General features: G+C 55.7%; 2 protein-coding genes across 3 annotated transcripts; both read left to right on the top strand.

Moving 5' to 3' along the window:
- Positions 1-139: 139 nt before the first annotated feature.
- On the top strand, positions 140-7877 carry JMJD7 (jumonji domain containing 7). Of its 2 annotated transcripts, none has more exons than XM_066341982.1 (8): positions 140-206; positions 5057-5210; positions 5284-5537; positions 5833-5889; positions 6374-6469; positions 6698-6812; positions 7001-7160; positions 7283-7877. In XM_066341982.1, exons 1-8 carry the CDS (start codon positions 143-145, stop codon positions 7283-7285), a joined length of 903 nt encoding a protein of 300 aa, XP_066198079.1. In that variant the 5' UTR covers positions 140-142; the 3' UTR covers positions 7286-7877. The 2 variants fall into 2 exon arrangements, with proteins under 2 accessions (XP_066198079.1, XP_066198078.1); XM_066341981.1 differs by having other exon boundaries at positions 6698-6774; positions 7283-7873.
- Positions 7878-8824: 947 nt separating this feature from the next.
- Positions 8825-20659, top strand: PLA2G4B (phospholipase A2 group IVB). Its single transcript, XM_066341980.1, has 20 exons — positions 8825-8881; positions 10324-10396; positions 10646-10782; positions 10921-11052; positions 11592-11632; positions 11822-11864; positions 12398-12452; positions 12745-12872; positions 13144-13227; positions 13500-13534; positions 14393-14528; positions 16167-16303; positions 16557-16779; positions 16937-17054; positions 17354-17491; positions 17674-17778; positions 17935-18114; positions 18399-18565; positions 19076-19262; positions 19420-20659. Exons 1-20 carry the CDS (start codon positions 8873-8875, stop codon positions 19638-19640), a joined length of 2349 nt encoding a protein of 782 aa, XP_066198077.1. The 5' UTR covers positions 8825-8872; the 3' UTR covers positions 19641-20659.
- The last annotated feature ends 242 nt before the right edge of the window (positions 20660-20901 follow it).

Below are 20901 nucleotides of genomic sequence, written 5' to 3'. Positions count from 1 at the left end.
CTGCGAACGTGAGCGGAGGGGACATCGAAGCGGCGGGAGAAGATCGCGGGACCGCGTCCTAAGGGGAGGGAGGGGCACTTGGGCGGGGTTCTAAGGGGAGGGCGGGGCTAAAAGGGGAGGGTGGGCCACGGGCGGCGGCGTCATGGCGGAGGTGGCTTTGGACGCGGTGCGGAGGGAGTTACGAGAATTCCCCGCGGCTGTAAGGGGTGAGTGGGTTCGCTCAGGCTGTGACGTCCTGGTTTTGATTGCAGTTCAGTCTTGGGACGCGGGAGTGCCGTGGGCATACCCGGGACCCAGTCCCGGAGTTGTGTGGCCCTGGTGCTTCCTGGGCCGCTGCTTCCACGGAGCACAATAGTTCTTAAACTCGAGTGCAGAACCTCGTGCACGGGACTGGTTGATGCCTCCTTTCTGACACTTCTGTCGATCCCCCTCCTCCAGTCCCGCGGGTCGGTTCTTCAGCTTCCCTCTTCCCGTGTTTGCAGGCCCTCGTGGCTTCCTGGGCTGATTGTTCCGGTGCTGTCCTGCGTTTCCCACAGCCAGCCCTGCACTGAATAATCGGGGGTCTGTTGTTGCCCTTCCCATCCTTTCCTGCCCTGAAGTCTTTAAGGTGGTCGGATTCTCCCTCTCTGAACCCCTCTCTGCTGGATCTCTTTATTCAAGAACCGACTCCTCCAAGCTGGGGGCCTTGCAAGAGCTTGGGGAGAGTTAGGGGCAGCTGCACAAATGATCGCAGGTTCCCCGCTGCTTGGTTTTTATTTTTCTTCCTCTTCCCTTTCCTTCTTCTCTTCCTTCCTTTTATCTTTTTATTTTTAAGTGATTTATCATGATTTTAAGTGAATAGAACATGAGCATATGGTTTTGATAACAGAGGATTTATAATGTAAAATAAGCTTTCCTCTCTTGCCAGGCCCAATTTGCATCCTTCCAGAAACACTTTGTAGCCACACACAAGATTATATACCTCCTTTTTTATAAAAATGATAGAACTGCTAAATACACTATTTTGCCTTATGTATCTTGGAGATCATTTCCTATCTTTTTTTTTTTTTTTTTTGGTGACAGAGAGAGGGACAGATAGGGACAGACAGACAGGAAGGGAGAGAGATGAGAAGCATCAATTCTTTTTGCATCTCCTTAGTTGTTCATTGATGCTTTCTCATATGTGCCTTGACTGGGAGTGGGGGCTACAGCAGAGCAAGTGACCCCTTACTCAAGCCAATGACCTTGGGCTCAAGCCAGTGACCATGGAGTCATGTCTATGATCCCCTAGACTCAAGTCTAGGGGACCTGCACTTAAGCTGGTGACCTCAGGGTTTTGAACCTGGGTCCTCTGTATTCTAGTGTGACGCTCTATCCACTATGCCACTGCCTGGTCAGGCCATTTCCTATCTGTGCTGCAGTCTTTTTCCCACTTGGGTACTGAGGAGCCACTGAGCCATTTCACCCGCAGGTGTTGTAAAGTACCAAAGGCTACAGAATTAATATTAATACTTTAAGAGGCTTGGAGAACATTTTATTAATTTGGGCTAAGGTGTGCAGAGAAATTGTGAGAATAGTCTCTGTACTGTGTGATTGGCATAGTCAGGATGGCCCTTGGCATTGTGTTGCAAATGCAGAGGGGATGAAAACATGGATCCCCAGACATTGCACCACACCTGTGGGGAAAAGGGTTAATGGCTAGCCAGGTACAGGGAGAGAAAAGCCAAAATAAACCTTTTCTCATAGCAGTGAGCCATTTGCGGGAATTTGTCCCCATCGAAACTACCTCTCCTATGTAAATGCGTGTGGTTAACACGTGTGACTCTGGACAGAGAGATAGCAGATGAACACTAGATAATATAGGAATACCTTTTAATATGTAAAGAGACATCTTTCTACCATTGCGTTGGCTTGTAAACTTTGTTTTCCCCAAAAGGATGTATGGCTTGCAAATTGAACATGGTCCTATCATGTTAAAGGACATATGACTATAACCAATAGTGGTAAGGGGCTCCTAATTGCAATTTTTGCTTCTGTACTTCCCACTTACAAAACTATAAAAACTAAGTAGAACAAAGGGCCGGGGCACGCTTTTTCCTTCAGAATTCTGTTGGAGTAGCCGCCGCTTGGCCAAGCTAGACAATAAAGCTTTGATGTGTAACCAACGGATCTTGTTCCTGTCTTCCATGTTTTGGGTCCCTCCGAATTTGGCTTAACAGGTAGTAGTGCTGTAATCAGCCCACTGTTAGGCATTTAGATCATTCCCAATCTATTCCCAATCTGTAATGCTGCAACGAAAATATCTGTTTAACAAATAGTACTGTCATGTGCTGCACGTCAAGCTGGGTAATTTCCTTATGCAAACATCACAGTATATTTACACAAACCTAGATAATATAGCCTACTATTATAATTGTATATGCTATACATACTTTTTGTGACTGCCAGTATCACCACAAACCTGATGGGACCACTGTTGTATTTGTGACCTGTTGGCCAAAACAATTTTATGTGGCCTATGACTATACTTTTGTTTGGGATACATCACTGAACAAAACAGATCTCTGCCCTGGTAGAGTTTACAATTCTGAGGAGACAGACAATGAACCATAGGCCCACTAAGTGAGTAAATTATATAGTAGAAGAAATGAGTTACAAGGTAAGTGCTCTGAGGGAAAAGAAAAACAAAGCAGAATGATGGACCTCAGGATGCTGGGGTGGAGTGCATGTTATAAGTTTAAATAAGGTGGTCAGGGTAGGCTTCCTTGATAAGGCGACATTTGAGCACAGGCTCAAAGTAAGGAGAGGGGGAGATGTTCCGACATCTGAGAGAAGAGCATTAGGGTAAAGGACGGGAGTGTGCCTGGTGTGTTCAAGGAACAGTGAAGAGGCCAGTGTGCCTGGAGCAGAGTCTGTGCACATGCCTGCGTATTTTTGTTGGCTAAATTTCTAGCAGAAAAATTGTTGGGCCTGAGGAATTTGTTGGATCCCTTTTGAAACTTCCTCACTTTGAAGCTACAGGAGAAGACAGTGGATCTTTTTTCTAAAAGAAAACGATTAAATGGTGAGAAAGTAAAACTGAAGTAGCTGCAGAAAGTACAAAGGGTAAAAAAAAATGACAGTTTCAGTGTACTTTAAAATCCTAGTGAGAATTATTAATGGGGAGATTCACTGAGATTCATCAACACCCCTCACCACCACTAGGGGACTGCTTTGATGGGTTGGTATGACTTGGAAGGCCCTTTGCCAGTTTCTTCCTGTTGCTCCCTTATCTACTTGGCAGGTCCCATCTTATTCTCTTGCCTGTGAAGTAAGCATGCATACCAGCACTTTTCAGTTTTTCTGGGCCCATCAGGGTCTGTCTTCCCACTCAGTTCCAATTCTTTATCTAATGACATTTACTTTCTGACTGATTGCAAGGCAGAGATGCCCGGTGAGACACAGTAGTGAGAGAGAAAGCTTGTCCTCAGAGGTGCAAATGAATGCAGTGGCCATTTGGGGTAGGAGGCAATCACCACCCATTGGGGGTTAAGACATTCAGGCTAGAACTCAAGGATGACCATAACAAAGTAAAGCCTTGTATCCTTTATAAAAGCCAGGAGAAAGGCATTCCAGTCGGAGTGAGCAGTAGGAACAAAGTGTGGAACTACCTGAGTAGTGTGTGGGAAGGGGCAGGTACCAGACAGGAGGAAACCAGACTGGAAAAGTAGGTTGGGCCTGAATGCACACCAAGCAGACAGTATTTTGTAAGGAGTAGTAATAAGTCATCAAAGGACTTTTTTTACTGGGGGTGTGACAAGATGCAATTGTATTTAGGAAGATGACTGGGGCAAGGGTGAGGGTGAGGATGAGGGATGATTTGAGAGGGTGGGGAATTAAGCCAAGGAAACCAATTAGTTCACTGCAGCAACCATCCAGCCAGGAGATGTTGGAGACTTTCATTCAATCATTAAGCAAATATTTACTGAGTGCCTACTGTTTCTTCAGTATTATTCTAGACCCCAGGGATGTATCAGTGAACAAGACAAGCATCCCTACCATTAGGCTTACATTCTACCAAGAGACAGACCAATAAACAGTTTGTATATAGTGTGTTAGATGGTAATAAATGATAGGAAAACAGAAATATAAAGGAAGGGATATAAGGATTATTGGGAGAAGGTTACAGTTTTTAAAAGGGTGGCCTGGGGGGGAAGCCTTATTGAAATGACATTTGAGAACCCAAAGGAGGTGGGTGAATGTGGGTACCAGCCGAGGAAAGAAGGAGGGTGGTTTGACAGTCACAGGAGATTGAATCAATAGGACCTAGAGACAATTAATGGGATGACAGAAGTGAGAGAAGAGTCAAAAAGGAGAGATTTTTATTCAGGTGACACAGGGCCACTATAGACTCCTGCATAGGCAGCGAGCGACTGCACAACCTGCCCAAGCGCATGTGGCAGCCTTGGGTGTCTGAGGATGTGATTCTGTTCAGTAAGAGCAAACCCACAGTTCAGCCCTCACTGTTCCTCATGTCTGTCTCTCAAGTTAGGTTGTAAGCTTCCTAAGGTGATGATTGGATCACCCCCTGATAACTTCACATTAGCCAAACAAGTACTGAGCACATGCTGGGTGCTCAGTAAATATCACTGTTAGAGGGTGCTGTCCATAACCTCAATCCTCCCACACCCGCTTGTAACCTTGGGGCCTCAGCTGTACTCATTCTGGAGCTCCCAGCACTGCCTCAGTGGCTGCCTTTCCTGATGGATACCAGGAGGTTGGCCATTCTCAAGGGAGAAAGCTGGGGGTCCATGGTGCAGCTGGACATGGTCCCATGGAGGGTTTGGATAATGGGCTGAGCAAGCAGCCCGTAGCTCTGTCGACTCTTGAGGCCCATAGTGGTGTGTTTGTGTGTACCTCAAGCTTACTCCTTTAAATTCCTTTCTCATTCAATTCCTGATTGTCCATGATCTCTTAGTCACCAATGGGCGTTGTCTAGGGACACAGTGTGGCCTGCCCAGGGAGGGCATCTCTTATGCAGACAGTGTGGCAGCCACTGGGAGCTGTTGGCTTCAACCTCCCCACACCCCTTTTCCAGAGCTCAGTGTGCCTCTTTCTGTGCCCTACCTGGACGAGCCCCCAACTCCACTGCACTTCTACCGGGACTGGGTCTGCCCCAACAGGCCCTGCATCATCCGCAACGCCCTGAAGCACTGGCCAGCCCTCCAGAAGTGGTCTCTCCCCTACCTCAGGTGGTGGCTGCCCCAGCAGGATGTGGGCGGTGCGGGTGGCATCTGGGCGTGGACTGAATGTCCATTCCTCCAGAACCACAGTGGGCTCCACGGAGGTGAGTGTGGCCATAACCCCAGATGGCTATGCGGACGTTGTAAGAGGGGACCGCTTTGTGATGCCTGCTGAGCACCGCCTGCCCCTGAGCCACGTGCTGGACGTGCTGGAGGGCCGAGCCCAACACCCAGGAGTCCTCTATGTGCAGAAGCAGTGCTCCAACCTGCCCACTGAGCTGCCCCAGCTGCTGCCCGATCTGGAGCCCCATGTGCCCTGGGCCTCGGAGGCGCTGGGTGAGTGGAGGTGGGGGCCCTGCTTGCTTCTTCTCTCCCTTCCATGATGACTTGGCCCACGCTCTTGGCCCCACAGGGTCAGGTGCTGTGCACTAATCGCTCAAGTCCCCAGGCCTTGACTGAAGTGAACTACTGAAGACTGGCTGCCCTTCACCCATGACCCACCTCTGCCTTTCTCCCTGTGACCCCTCTGCTTCCACCCATGTTCTGGCCCAGCGTCACTGTAAGGTGTTTAATCCCTGCCTGGCTTTCAGGACGCCCTCTCCTAATTTACCCTCTTTCCTCTGACCTGCAGGAAAAATGCCTGATGCTGTGAACTTCTGGCTGGGGGAGGCGGCTGCAGTGACATCGTGTAGGTGTCAGGTGGGGAGGAGACCAAGAGTGGAAGGCTGGGCCTGGACAGAAGTTAGACTGTCTCTTCTCTAAGATTTCTCTGGGATTCTGGGCTCGGACATAAGAGAGGACCTCCCCTGACAGCTCAGGTGGGGGAAAGTGCCCATGGCATTGGGGGTGGAGGGCACTGTTTCTTCTAAGTCCTTAGAAAGCTTTCCAAAGGCAAGCTAGGTCAGGGGGTAAGCTCAGGAGAGCCCTCAGCTAGAATTCCCCTGTTGTGGAAATGAGCACAGGGCCTGGCAACTGTCAGTTCTCTGGAGGGCAAAGATTGGAAATGCCTGAAGCCCACCAGACACCTTGGTATTCCCTTAAATCTGCTCTGACATTGCATGCTCTTATACCATAAACTGTCTTGGGGTGCAGGGGCCCCAACATGATTGTTTGCCTCCTCCTGTGCCCTGCCCTTTACCACCCTGCCCACCGGGCCTTCTTTGTGTTGGCAGTGCATAAGGACCACTATGAGAACCTCTACTGTGTGGTCTCGGGAGAGAAGTACTTCCTGCTCCATCCCCCCAGTGACCGGCCCTTCATCCCCTATGGTAGGGGGCTTGGCCTGCAGGGACTCTGGAGAGCAGGCAGCTCGAGGTGGAGGGAGGGCAGCAAGGGCCCTGGGCAAGCTAGTGCCCCCGGCCTGGGGTGTGGACGCAGGGTTTCCACTGCCCCAGGGCTCCCGACCTTGCCCTGGTGCCCAGGGAACGAATAAACGGGGTGGCTGGCAAGCGGCAGACCTCTTGAGGGTCCCCACACCTTTCTCCCTCTGGTTTCAGAGATATACACACCGGCAACCTACCAGCTAACTGAAGAGGGCTCCTTTACAATGGTGGATGAGGAGGCCATGGAGAAGGTGTCTGTCTGGTTCCAGGGCCCCAGGGAGAGGAAAGGGTAGGAACTTGGGCTCTGAGCAGCAGGCACAAAGGAGCTGGGGCAGTGGCACCTTGCTCTGAAAAATCCCTAAGCCTGCGCCTTCCAGTGCTGAGCAGGGCAGGACCCATGGTGTTTACCTTTGGAGGAGATGGAGTTGGAGGGCCTAAGGCTTCGTGCCTGTTCCCTGGCAGCCACTGTGTCCCCAGGTGCCCTGGATCCCGCTGGACCCACTGGCTCCAGATCTGGCTCGGTACCCCAGTTACAGTCAGGCCCAGGCTCTTGGTTGTACGGTGCGGGCTGGTGAGATGCTCTACCTGCCAGCCCTGTGGTTCCACCATGTCCAGCAGTCCCATGCCTGCATTGCTGGTGAGGAGCTGCCCAGTCACCCAGAGGCAGGCCCAGCAGGGAATGGGTCAGGGAGGGGATGGGTCAGGGAAGCTGTAGGTTAGCAGGGGAACCCTCATGCTTAGGTCTCATTTTGCCTGCAGTGAATTTCTGGTACGACATGGAGTATGACCTCAAGTACAGTTACTTCCAGCTGCTCGACTCCCTCACTAAGGCCTCAGGCCTTGACTGATGGAGCCCTGGTGAACATTGCCGTGGACAACTCGCAGTCAATTCAAGAGGCAACTTGGAGTCAGAATGTGCTGGCTCCTGGTACAGCTCAGCTTGCAGTCTGCTTTGTAGGATCTCTGGAGGCTGTCTGGAGGACCAGGAGGGACCAGGCAGGTGTGGGTGTGGGCTCACACAGGTGAGGCAGCAGCCTGTACTGGAGGGGGAGTGGGTCTCCAGGTGTGGCACCACCTCTTACCTCCATGACCTTGGGTGAGTTAATGCCTTGGAGCATTGATATTTTCCTGTCTGCAAAATAGATAATGATGGTTCCTACCTCACAGGGTGTTGTGAGGCTTGGAGATGATATCTATAAGGACAGCATGGGGCTGGCCAGAGGGATTGTTCAATAAAAGATGGCTGTGAATCATGTGTGCTGAGATTTCCTCTCGAAATTGCCTTCTGTGGTCTGGTGAGGGCTGGGAGGTTCAGCTAAAAATTTCAGGGTGACTGTGATTGGGGGTGACCTCTGGGTCCAGGCCTGGGCTCGAGGAGCACTCTGCTGCCCCTCTGCTCATGACAGCCATGGCGGCCCCTATCGGCAAGCAGGCTGACCTCGTTCTCGCCATGGCCCTTTGGCACAGATCCCATTGATTTGGGGCCTGCAAAGCAATTTCTAGCTTTGTTCTTCGGCTCCAGGGTAGTTGGTGAGTCTGGTTCCTTGAGGGTCACCCTTGCTGCTTCTCCTACAAGCACAAGTAGGAGGGTACAGAAGCCCCTGTCCCTCCAGAGACTGTTCCCCAGTGGAAGGAGTGGGTCTCCGCACTGAGACCCTCCCTGCTCCACCAGCCCGGCCCTGAGGATGGAAGAGCCCCCTTTCCCGCATGCCGACCCAGAGGCCTCATCCCCTGTCATCCAGCACCCAGCTCCACCCAGCCGGCTTTGAAGGGCTGTTTCATAGAACAGCCACGCCCTTGGCGGGTCGTGGTGGCCTGGGGCACTCACACATTGGCCAAGCACAAGCAAGACTGGGTATTCCTGTCGTACTAGCATTGGGAAGTTATGGAAGCCCTGCCATGGGGGAAATGGCTCTTCTGTTGCTGCTGTTCTGGGCCCACCACCTGCTTCCTGAAGGTGGCTCCTCCAAGCCTCACCTTCCAGTCTCTGCTCAGCCTCTGACAGCGAGCTCTCCTGGGGGCCCCCTCCTCTAGGTGAGACCTAAGAGCTGGGAGAGCAGGTCTGGGTGGGTGGGCACAGATGGTGATGGCTGGAGAGAATGGGTCTTTGGGGGTGTTGGTCCCCCACCACAGGGATGGTCAGTGGTTTTGTACAAGTTTAAGGTACCTCATTTCCTGGATAAGTAGCTGATCTAGGAATGAGTGGCTTGGGTGGAGTGGAAGCAGTTGGGAGGGGCCAGGGAGGAGCTTGGAGCCAGCTGGGACATCCCTGGCTCTGGATTAAAAAGCTGACAGTCCTTGGTTCTCCAGCCACTGCCTGTCATTCCTGGTTCCTGAGGACTCAGCCTCATGGCTCTGGTAAGACAGGGAACTAGGCCTCCACTCTGACCCCTGGTTCGCCCGGGGCCTGGTTAATGCTGTTTCTTAAAGGAACTGTGGGCTTCTTAGACCAGGATGCTGAGCAGAAGCTTGGGATGAGGGACCATCCTGAGTTCCTCCTGCTCTAGGGATAGGCCCAGGTAGAGCTCCCTAGAGCCGTGGACCAGATAACTCAGGCTCCCAGCTGCTGCCCTGGGCCCCCAGAAGGAAGTGGCTGCTCCCCTGCTCCTTCTGACTCGGTTGTTTGGGGGAAGGGCAGCCAGGGCTGACACTGAGAGAGGAGCTTCCCCAGTTCTCTGGATCCCATCAGTCAGGGCCAGAAGGCCAAAAGAAAGAACTGGTTGGCACAGCTTCCCTGCCTTGGCAACCTGCCAGGGCCCACATCCCCAGACCAGGGTTCTGGGTTTGGTTGGAGCTGCCGGAGGACCATTGTTAGCCTGACCTTGTAGAACCTGAAGGACTTGACAACCTGTGAGTGGTCTGACCTGGTAATTGCTGTCACTACCTTAGTAGAGAGCCCATTTCCAGAATTGTCCCCTAGCCAAGGGTGGAGAGTGTAGGGGCCAGGAGCAGCTCAACCAGGGGCCCACAGCCAGGCGGAGCCCTGACAGGCTTCTTCCCTGGGCCCCTGCTGCCCGGACCAGCCTCAAGGCTACTCATCAAGGGTGAGCTGGGGATGTGGGAGAAGGGAGACTGCCAGGAAGTGGAAGCAGGCTCATGTGGGACTGAGAGCCCAAGTCTGGAGCTAGCCTGGCCCAATCCTGGCCCTGACCATGGGCAAATGACGTCTTTCTGCCTCAGTTTCCTGATGGAGTTGGTCATAAGTGGTGTCCATGCATAGGGTGGTTGTGTGATTAAATTAGTTAATGTACAAAAAGACAACCCAGAGCTGGCCCAGGGCATTGTATGAGTGTTGGCAGGCATCATCAGCAGGTATTGTAGCCTCCTTTCTTTTCTTTTTTAGCAAGAGAGATAGAGACAGAGAGAGGTACAGATAGGGACAGACAGAAAGGAAAAGAGATGAGAAGCATCAATTCTTCGTTATGGCACCTTAGTTGTTCATTGATTGCTTTCTCATATGTGCCTTGACTGTGGGGCTCCAGCCGAGAAGTGACCCCTTGCTCAAGCCAGCGACCTTAGGCTTCAAGCCAGTGACCATGGGGTCATGTCTATGATTTCACGCTCAAGCCGGTGACCTTGGGGGTTGAACCTGGGTCCTCTGCAACCTAGTCTGAAGCTCTATCCACTGTGCCACCGCCTGGTTAGGCTGTAGCCTCCTTTCCATTCAGGCCTGTGGCTAGGCAGGGCTGGACCTTTTGGTTCAGAATTAGGCCTCCATGGGTCACTGCAGCCTCCCTTTAGGCCTTTGACTCCTTTGGGTCTCTCTGCCAAGAACAAACCTGTCCCTTTCTCCTCTGCAGGCAAAGGTACATGGGACCTGCCTGCTCACCATTCGTGTCCTGCAGGCCCGTGGCCTGCCCTCCAAGGACCTAGGTAAGTGCTGGGTCCAGGGTGGGCAACAGTTCTGCAGCTGCATTCAGATTGGGGCCGGGGCAGTGGGAAGAGATATGAATAGGGCTGGGTGTGCAGGGGGCTCTTGGGTGGAAAGTCTCAGTCAGCGCTCTGCCCCTGCTCTTCTGCCTCCTGACCCATCCCCATCCCTGGGTCTCTAGGTCTTCCGTGGGTGACCGGGCTGGGAAGGGCTCTTGACAATCACCAAGTGCTTGTTCCTCCTTCCCACAGTGACCCCCTCTGATTGCTACGTGACTCTGTGGCTGCCTACGGCCTCCAGCCACAGGCTCCGGACACGCACAGTGAAGAACAGCAGAAACCCCACCTGGAATCAGAGCTTCCGCTTCCGAATCCACAGCCAGCTCAAGGTGGGCCAGGAGTCGGCCCAGCCGCGCTGACTGTCCCTGTTCCTGCCGCTGTCCGCTCCCAGTCCTTCTGTCCTGCCCCACTCACCTCCCCTTTCTACCCCTCCTTCCTGCAGCCCTCTCACTCTGTTCCCCTTCCAGAACGTCCTACAACTGCAAGTCTTTGACCAGGACCTTCTGACCAGCGATGACCCCGTGCTGTCGGTGCTGTTTGACGTGGGGACTTTGCGGGTGGGGGAGTTCCGCCATGAGCGCTTCCCCCAGAGCCCTCAGGCAAGGCTGCTTCCCCGGCAGGGGGGGGCCTGTTCCCGGGGAGGGGGGACGCGTGGGTGGGCGGCTGAGTACATGGGGCCCTCTCTCCAGTGAGTGGTCCAGGCTTTCCTGGCATCCCAGGGGCCTCTGTCAGCCGGTAGCGACAGTCCTCAGAGGAGCCATCCCGTCCCCAACCCTCCTTTTTGACCCCTAAGCTAAGGGCAGCTTTCTCGAAGCAGTTCAGAGAAGGTGGACGGGGTAACCTGTTGATGGGCACTGGCTCTCCCCCCACTGGGGCCCCAGCTGGCACCTGGGTTGGAATCTGCGCATGCCTTCTCTATCTCTCTCTTTCCTGCCCCGTCCCTGTCCTGGTCACTTCCCCTCCCCTCCCCTCCCCTCCCCTCCCCTCCCCTCCCCTTTCCTCCCCTCCCCTCCCCTTTCCTCCCCTCCCCTCCCCTCCCCTTCCCTACTCTCCCCTACCCTACCCTCTCCACTTTTTTTAAACCATCCTTTCCCCTCCGTCCCCTCTCCCTTTCTAACTTGCTTCTTTCTCTCTCCAGGGTGAGAAGCAGCTGGAAGTTGAATTTCGGCTGCAGAGTGTGTGAGTCAGGGGCCATGGGACAGTTCCCAGGTGGAGGTGCTTTCTGGGAAGGACAGGGCCCAGCGCACCCAGAGCCGACACCCTTCCCTGGGAGACAGCCAGGGATAAAGGAGGAATGCCCAGGCTTTGTTGGGGGATGAGCACCTCAGAACCTGGACTCCCACTTAGGGTCACTGGGGGTTCTTTCAGGACAGACTGTGCTGAGCAGCTCGTCAGCAATGGCATCCTGGTGGTGAGTCTAGGACCCCTCCCTCAAGCCATCTGCTTGTCCTCCTTCCCAAGCTTCAGGTCCACCATGGGGGTTGGGGGAGTAGCAGTGAGTTGGCGGACCCTGGGTTTTCAGTTCCTCAAGGGGATGCAACCTTGCCTGACCAGTGGTGGCGCAGTGCGTAGAGCACCAGCCTGGGACTCAGAGGACCCAGGTTTGAAACCCCGTGGTCGCTGGCTTGAGCATGGGGTCACTCGATCTGCTGTAGTCCCTGGGTCAAGGCACATATGAGAAAGCAATCAATGAACAACTAAGGTGTCGCAACGAAGAATTGATGCTTCTCATCTGTCCCTTCTATCCTTCTGTCCCTCTCTGTCCCTGCCCTCCCCCTCTCGTGCGCGTGCATGCTAAAAAGGGGGGAGGGATGCCACCTCAAGCAAATGTTTGCTGACTCAGGCCAAGGTAATAAAGTGCTGAGGAGCAAGAACCAGGGTGCTGGGAGGGTGGGGCCTCTTACAGGGGAAGGTCTGTGTCTGAGGGGTTCTCTGAATGACTAGGCCCGGGAGCTCTCCTGCTTGCATGTTCGACTGGAGGAGGCTGAGGGCCAGAAGGGTGAGTCCCTCACTGACCCCCGGGAGAGCCCTCAGCCCTTGTCTTCCCCTTTGTGTGCGGACCCTCAGCACTCAGGCAGGAGCAGTGGTGGGGGGGGGCAAGTTCATGCTGGGGCTCTTCTCCATCCTCAGAGGGGCTGTGGAGGAGGCACTCCATCCCCCAGCCTCGTCCCGGGCCAGCCAGCCATCTCAGTGCGGGGAGGGACGTGCCCCCCAGGCCCTTCAGGCAAGATGAGGGCCTCTGTGGGCCAAGATCCTATTCTCAGGCTCTCTGCTCTGGTTCCTGTGTTCAGGGTCAGAGGGCAAAATTCAGCTTGTGGTTCCTGGGTCCTGTGAGGGCCCACGGGAGGCCTTAGTGGGGACTGCCTCCTGCTTCCATTGCCTGGCCTGCTGGGAGCAAGAGCTGAGTATCCGTCTGCAGGTAGTGCACCATTTGCTCCCACGAGGGGCCTACAGAGCCTTTCCCTTCCTTCCCTCAGCACCTCCTCCCAGCCTGTCCCTCTGCTCACCTGGAGCCCCCCAGCACCCCCCTCACGCCCTGGCAGAGTCAGCACCCTGGGGAGAGTGTGGGGCGGGGCTGACGCTGGCCTCATGACCCCCTTCCTGCTGCTTCTCTGTCACTCCCTGGGCAGTTGGGGAAGTCCTTGCTGGAAAGGAAAGGTAGATTCTTAGCTCTTTCATCCCTCCTGCAGGACGCCCCACAGGAGCAACTGAAGGTGCCCTTGAGGGCCCTGCCTCCTGGCCAAGTGGTGAGACTCGTCTTCCCTACGTCCCAGGTACTGGTCTCCAGAGGAAGAAAGCCAGACGCAAGGTCAGGCTGGGCCCCAGGCCCTGAAGGGGGGGCCTGCTTCAGTTGCAACTTCTGTCTTTGGGCCAGATAAGTGCTGGACCAGGCTCGGCGGAGGGGTCCTCTGAGCACCCCTGCCTTCAGGTGTCAGGCCTGGCCCCTGTGGAGATGGCCAAGGGCCCAAGGGAGCATGGGGACATCATGGGGTATGGTGTGGGCTGTGTGGCCCACCTTTGTGACTGGAGCATTCATGGTTTTCAGGAGCCCCTGATGAAAGTGGAGCTGAAAAAGGAAGGGTAAGGGCTGGGCTGGGCCCTGGGGGAGGCCATGGGGAGAGCGGCCAGGGGCGGGGCCCGGTGGTCAGGCCCTCGGCCTGGAGGAGCGAAGGGCAGGGCTGCGTGGCTCCCAGCACGACACCTGGAATCTATTCTTAGTTGCTCAGGGCTTTGCTCCCAGGGTGGCGCATGGTATATGGGGAGCCTTAGCAGATGGAGGCTCGTTTTAACATTTTACTTGCATTTCTGCTTTACTCGGAGGGGTGTTAGCCTAGCCCAGTGCCTGGCTCTTGGAAGGCACTTGATAAACATTTGGCTGGAAAAAAACAGGTGGAAGGTGAGGAGAGTGGTTTGAGGCCCAGCGAGGGCAAGGAAACCAGGAGAGGAGAGGAATGGTGCATCTTTGGGTGGCGTCTATTGTGGGGGAACTTAGCTGGTCGTCACAAAATGAACAGTAGCTGGCCCCGGCCTGCCCCATGCCCGGAGGACTGGCTGCTCTCTGGGGAGGGCAGGAGCGCTGGTTCCGTCCCTGTCATCACTGTCGGGTGGGTGAGGGTAGGAGTAGATCTGTGGTGTTGGGTCCCACCCAGGCATGTCTGGACCTGGGACCCCAGAGGGGGCTCTTTAGTCACCAGTGTTCCTGGGTCTATGACTTGCTTTGTGGCGTTTCCCAAGTGTGTTCCCTCATGGGTCTAGATTCATCCCCCACCCCCCGCCCCAGCCACATGTGTCACTTCTGCCAGGACACAGGAGGAGGGCTGAGGGTTGGGGAGGGGAGAGGAGAGGAGAGATGGCAGTGGGCTTTTCAGGGAGGCAGACTCAGCTTCCCTTCTCTGAAGAGGCCTGGGAGCTGCCTGATGGGCCCTACCTTCCCACCAGACCCAAGGAGCTGGCGGTGCGGCTGGGCTGCGGGCCCTGTGCTGAGGAACAAGCCTTCCTGAGCAGGAGGAAGCAGGTGGTGGCCCAGGCCTTGAAGCAGGCCCTGCAGCTGGATGGAGACCTGCAGGACGATGAGGTCTGGGGACTGGGCTGCAGGGGACAGGCGCCCTTAGCCCTGCTTGGGTCCAGAGCCCGCTACTGAATGCTGGAACTGCTTGTTCACTAACCAAACCAGGGCTAGTGCCAAGCTGGGCTTGGACCTGCCTCCTCTCTTCCTGCCTCTGCTCACTGCCCTTTCTCTGATGTTATCAGGAGCTTGATCACATTAAATTCAGAACACTGCATGAGACACTTGAAGCTTGCGAGCTGCCCCACTGGACTAGCTTTCCTTCTTGTTGGTTTTTGATCCTTGGCCTGGTCCAGGTTATGAGACCAGACCTAGTCTGACCAATCAGTAAGACATACAGCCTGAGGGCTGCCTGCTGGCCTGGGGCAGTCCCTGGAGGTTCAGATTAGCCTGGGAATCTCCTCAGGAGATGACCTGTCTTTGCAAGAGGCAGAGGGGTGGCACTATGGGAATTTTGTTTGTGTTGTTTTTTTTAGCGAGTGAGAGAGAAAGACAGACAGATAGAGATGAGAAGCATCAATTCTTCATTGCAGCACCTTTGTTGTTCATTGATTGCTTTCTCATATGTGCCTAGACTGGGGATGAGGGGTCTATAGCTGAGCCAGTGACCCCTTGTTCAAGCCAGCGACCTCAGGGTTTCAAACCTGGGTCCTCTGTGTCCCAGGCCAATGCTCTATCCACTGCACCACTGCCTGGTCAGGCAACCTGGGAGATTTTTGAGATGACCCTGTGGCTTTCAAAAAGCAATCACCAGACTACTCAGGTTAGAGGTGAGGAGACGAGTCCTGGAACTGGCCTGGTCCATTTTCCTTGGAGTTCTTAAAACCAGACAAGCCTGATCGTCAAGAGGCTTCTCCTTCTCTTCTTCTTCTCCTCCTTCTCCTTCTCTTCTTCTTCTTCTTCTCCTTCTCCTTCTCTTCCTTCTCCTCCTTCTCCTCCTTCTCCTCCTTCTTCTCCTCCTCCTCCTCCTCCTCCTCTTCCTCCTTCTCTTCTCCTTCTTCTCCTTCTTCTCCTCCTTCTCCTTCTCCTTCTTCTCCTTCTCCTTCTTCTTCTCCTCTTCCTCCTCCTCCTCCTCCTCCTCCTCCTTCTTCTCATCCTCTTCCTCCTTCTCCTTTTCCTTCTTCTTCTCCTCTTCCTCCTTCTCTTTCTCCTTCTTCTCCTCCTTCTCCTTCTTCCTCTTCTTCTTCCTTCTTTTTTCTTCTTTCTTCTTTCTTCTCCTTCTATCTTCTTTTTTTTTAAGTCAGAGGAGAGGAAATAGACAGACTTCCACGTGTGCCCTGACTTGGATCCATCAAGCACCCCTGTCTCTGGCCGGTGCTTGAGCTGTTTTTAGCACCTGAGGCTGATGTGCTTGGACAACCCAAACTATCCTTAGCTCCCTGGGTGTATGCTCGAACCAGTTGAGCCACTGGCTGTGGGAGAGAAACCAATGGTTGCTTCCTTGTGTGCCCCAACCAGCCAGAGCCAAGAGGCTACTTCTGACTAATCAGCAGGCCTGACTAGAACTGGTCCCAAGAGCCCCAAGTAGATTTTGAGCAGCCTTAGCTGTGGGTGAGCTGAGCGACCGCTTGGCTTACTATCTCCTCTTCCTGTGGCTCGTCCGCCCTGTCCTGAGGCCTCTCTGACCCTGGCTGTGCTCTCTTTCAGATCCCAGTGGTAGCTGTTATGGCCACCGGTGGTGGGATCCGGGCGATGACTTCACTGTATGGGCAGCTGGCTGGCCTGAGGGAGCTGGGCCTCTTGGATTGCATTTCCTATATAACAGGGGCCTCAGGGTCCACCTGGTGAGCTGGTGACAGGTTGTGTGTAGGCGCCTGGGGGTGGCTGGTTGGGTTGTGGCAGGGGTTGGGGTGGGTAAGGCTTTTGGGCATAAGGCTCTCCACCCAAATTGGATGGGCCGAGAGAATGCATGTGCCAGAGAGAAATATGCTCAGGGGACCCTTGGAAGGTGCCTGCCAGGCTGCTGTCCTAGAACAGAGCCCAAGGCGTGCGGTAGGGTCTTTGAGTGGTGGTCCCCCTGGCTTTGGCTTTTTCCAGGGCATTGGCCAACCTCTATGAGGACCCAGAGTGGTCTCAGAAGGATCTGGCAGGGCCCACCGAGTTGCTGAAGACCCAAGTGACCAAGAGCAAGCTGGGTGCGCTGGCCCCCCGCCAGCTGCAGCGGTATCGGCAGGAGTTGGCCGAGCGTGCCCACCTGGGCCACCCGACCTGCTTCACCAACCTGTGGGCCCTCATCAACGAGGCGCTGCTGCATGGTGAGGTGTGTGGGGGGGTGCAGCCTGGGTAGTGGAGGTGGGTGGCAAGGCCACAGGATGGTCCGGAGATGGGAGCAACCCTGGGTAGCAATGGGTGTGAAAGACCCCAGGTACCAGGAAGCCATGGCTTTAGGTTCAAATTATCTCTACCCCCTGCCCCAGCCCCATGACCACAAACTCTCAGACCAGCGGGAGGCCCTGAGTCGTGGCCAGAATCCTCTGCCCATCTACTGTGCCCTCAACACCAAGGGGAAGAACCTGACCACCTTTGAGTTTGGAGGTGAGTAGCCTGGAGCTGAGACCCATGCTTCCTGGCTAGCAGGGCAAGGGGTCAGTGGGCCTGTGTGTAGGAGGCGGGTGTTATACCCACTTCTGGGCCAGGCCCCAGGCTTTCCAGAGACTGCCATTCAGGCTTTGGGATAGGGGCAAGAGCCTTAGGTCTTATGCCCACAGGGCCAGCAATAAGGCTGAGCCTCTAGGTCACCAGGCTGCCCTGACATAAAGTCTGTGGTGGGTGCATTGGTGCCGAAGGTCCTCAGGTTCTGGGCTCCGTGGTAAGGCTGTGTGGCCTCCTTACAGAGTGGTGTGAATTCTCCCCCTACGAGGTCGGCTTTCCCAAGTATGGGGCCTTCATCCCCTCCGAGCTCTTTGGCTCTGAGTTCTTCATGGGGCGCCTGACGAAGCGGCTTCCTGAGTCTCGCATCTGCTTCCTGGAAGGTGAGGGGGGTGGGAAGGCTGGAGAAGCTGAGGTATTAGGGAGAACGGCCCTGGGAGAGATGGCGGGCCTTGACCTTCCTCATTCAGTCACTGAGCTGTCTCCTGGTTTAGGATGGGCCTTGGGGAAGGGTCAGGTTGTGATGGGGTGAGGGGCGCTCTTCCCTGCGTGTCCCCTATCTCAGGTATCTGGAGCAATCTGTATGCAGCCAACCTCCAGGACAGCTTATACTGGGCCTCAGAACCCAGCCAGTTCTGGGACCGCTGGGCACAGCATCAGGCCAGCCTGGGTAGGTGCCTCAACTCCTTATAAGGATGTAGGGTGGCCAGTGGGGCTGTGTTTGGGAGAAGGTGGACTCTCAGGCCTTTGAGAGTCCACAGAGGCTGGGATAAAGGCCCAGGGGTACCCATTTCCTGAAGACATCCTACTTCCCTCTTGACTGCAGACAAGGAGCAGGCCCCCCTTCTGAAGACAGAAGAGCCTCCCACAGTGGCCGGCAGGATAGCTGAATTTTTCACTGACCTTCTGACACGGCGCCCACTTGCCCAAGCCTCCCACAATTTCCTTCATGGCCTCCATTTCCACAAGGACTATTTCCAACATCCTCACTTCTCCACCTGGAAAGGTATCTATCTGCTTTTCTCCTCATCTCAGCTCTCCAGTCTTCCCATGACCGCCTGAGCCTGGGATCCTTGGTCTAGACACCCACACTCTGTCACCCCTCATCCCCAAGCCCTGTGAGTTCAGTTCCTTGGGCTGCTTGGAGCGAGAGCCCTTTTTCTCTCCTGTGTTGGAGAGCAGGGTCAGAGTCCCTTCCACAGCAGCAGGGAGCTGGCATTAGGCCCAAGGGCTGGTGCACTGAGCACCTGTGACAGCTGCTTTTCCACCCCATCCTCCCAACCTTTCCAGCCACCAAACTGGACGGGCTCCCCAACCAGCTGACACCTTCAGAGCCCCACCTGTGTCTGCTGGATGTTGGCTACCTCATCAACACCAGCTGCCCGCCCCTCCTGCAGCCCACACGGGACGTGGACCTCATCCTGTCACTCGATTACAACCTCCATGGCGCCTTTCAGGTGGGCTGCAGCAGGCCTGGAGGCAGCGGGCAGCCCCAGGTCTGGCGTCCTGGCTGATGTCTCCAGGGTGATCAGCTTTGGAGTCCAGTGTCTGGCTCACCTTTCCTTAAGGGCTGTCACAGTGACACCGTGTGAACGGGAAACTGAAGTCATAGAAGCCACAACCAGGGAACCGTGTGTCAAAATGTATTTTATGCTTGGGTCCCCTTTGGTCCTGGCCCCCTGATTTGAGCCTCTGCTGGTCCAGGGAAGGGTTTACCTCACAGTTGTGGAACTGGGGCCTTGTGAGCAGCCCGCTCTGCTGAGCCCGGTGGAGCTGCGGCGGGGGCTCTCAGGTTTGAGCACTTCCCCAAGTCTGGCCCACTCTGCTGGGCCCACTCGAGTCTGAGTTGGCCTCTGGGCACTAATTCCCACGTGTGTTGTGGACCTCCACGTTCAGGCAGCCTGCTGTTGGGGACCCTGGGGAGCCCGTGGGCCGTCCCTCTGACGCCACTCCTGCCCACCCTGCAGCAGCTGCAGCTCCTCGGCCGGTTCTGCCAGGAGCAAGGGATCCCGTTCCCCCCCATCTCGCCCAGCCCCGAGGAGCAGTGCCAGCCTCGGGAGTGCCGCCTGTTCCTGGACGCCGACTGCCCCGAAGCCCCTGCCGTGCTGCACTTCCCCCTGGTCAACGACTCCTTCCGGGAGCACTCGGCCCCTGGTGAGCCGCCGCCCCTCACCCTGCTGGCGCCCCAGGCCCCCTGTCCCTCGTCCCACTTCTCTATCCTTTATGTCTCTGAAGGTGACCCCCAGCTCCCTCCACTTCCAGTGTCCCCACCCCCCACCCCGGTGCCCGGGCTGCACTCTCTCTCCACTAGGGGTCCGCCGGACAGCTGAGGAGCAGGAGGCTGGAGAGGTGAACCTGTCTTCATCCAGCTCCCCCTACCACTACTCGAAGGTGACCTACAGCCAGGAGGACGTGGACAAGCTGCTGCACCTGACACATTACAACATCTGCAACAACCGGCAGCAGCTGCTGGAGGCCCTGCGTGAGGCCATGCGGCGGCGGAGACGGCGCAGGCAGCACCGGCCCCAGTGATGGCGGCACACGCCGGGCGCTCCCATCTGGCCTGCTGCCCCTGACTTTCTTTCAGGCTCACTCCCTGTCTCTCTGGCAGCTCTGGTTGGGTTGGGGCAGAAACCGTCATTACCAGGGGTTCCAGGACCTCTGGGGGTGCAGATGGCCCCACTGGGGGCTCCACCACAGTGTGCACCCAGCACCCCCCAGATGTGGCACTGAAGCCACCAGTAAGCCTGCCACAGACAACTCTGGGTAGGTCGAGCCTTCTAAATGGGCTGGAGCCTGGTCCCCGTGATGTGGGCAGGAGATGGCTTCCTTTTGAGCACAGAGAAGATTCAGAGATTGGGTATAAGCCAGGGGTAAAGATGGGGTACCAGGAGCAGCACTGACTATATCTGTGTACGGGCTAAGAGCCCCGTGACCTGTGTCTGTTCTTCTTTGCTACCTGGAGTAGTTGTACGGCGTAAAATAGAATGCTTTATATCTTACAGAGGCTCGTACAAATGTGGGGCATTGTCTGAGATTCTGTCATCGCTGCCAAGAAGGGACATGTTAGTTCAGGCTCTTGGATACCCAGGGCGAGGACTGGTGTAAGAAACAAAATGTCTCCCCTGCCACCCCATGGAACTGGCGAGTCAGCAGGGGCCTCCCCTGAAATGTGGGTCATCTGCTCCCAGCTCTTCTCTAGGCAGGAGGGAGGGACAGAGAGGGACGGAGGCTGCAGCCCTGGCTCTGCCCAGATGAGCAGACTTGCAGGCAGTGACCGCCAGCACCTGTCCTTACTTGGTCAGGGACCTTGGGGTGTGGCCAGGGAGTCAGTCAGGGCTGCTTCCTCTCCCACAACAGGGGTGGCCAGACCTGGGACCAGATGAGCCGAAGAAAGAGACTAGCGGGTAGCCTCCCCGGGCCGTGGCCTGGGAGAGAGACTAGCGGGTAGCCTCCCCGGGCCGTGGCCTGGGGGAGAGACTAGCGGGTAGCCTCCCCGGGCCGTGGCCTGGGAGAGAGACTAGCGGGTAGCCTCCCCGGGCTGTGGCCTGGGAGAGAGACTAGTGGCATAGCCTCCCCGGGCCGTGGCCTGGGAGAGAGACTAGCGGATAGCCTCCCCGGGCCGTGGCCTGGGAGAGAGACTAGTGGCATAGCCTCCCCGGGCCGTGGCCTGGGAGAGAGACTAGCGGGTAGCCTCCCCGGGCCGTGGCCTGGGAGAGAGACTAGCGGGTAGCCTCCCCGGGCTGTGGCCTGGGAGAGGGACTAGCGGGTAGCCTCCCCGGGCTGTGGCCTG

This window comes from Saccopteryx leptura, chromosome 6 (assembly GCF_036850995.1).
Source record: "Saccopteryx leptura isolate mSacLep1 chromosome 6, mSacLep1_pri_phased_curated, whole genome shotgun sequence".
NCBI classification, from domain to species: Eukaryota; Metazoa; Chordata; class Mammalia; order Chiroptera; family Emballonuridae; genus Saccopteryx; species Saccopteryx leptura.
This window is presented reverse-complemented; position numbering and strand designations above follow the sequence as displayed.

Coding starts and splice junctions, on each gene's coding strand:
- PLA2G4B (XM_066341980.1), top strand. Junction 11,053..11,591: donor GCTTCCCCCAGAGCCCTCAG/GCAAGGCTGCTT, acceptor TTCTCTCTCCAG/GGTGAGAAGCAGCTGGAAGT. Junction 14,529..16,166: donor GAGACCTGCAGGACGATGAG/GTCTGGGGACTG, acceptor GCTCTCTTTCAG/ATCCCAGTGGTAGCTGTTAT.
- JMJD7 (XM_066341981.1), top strand. CDS start 143: ATGGCGGAGGTGGCTTTGGACGCGGTGCGGAGGGAGTTACGAGAATTC. Junction 5,890..6,373: donor GGCGGCTGCAGTGACATCGT/GTAGGTGTCAGG, acceptor TTGTGTTGGCAG/TGCATAAGGACCACTATGAG. Junction 6,775..7,000: donor ATGAGGAGGCCATGGAGAAG/GTGTCTGTCTGG, acceptor CTGTGTCCCCAG/GTGCCCTGGATCCCGCTGGA.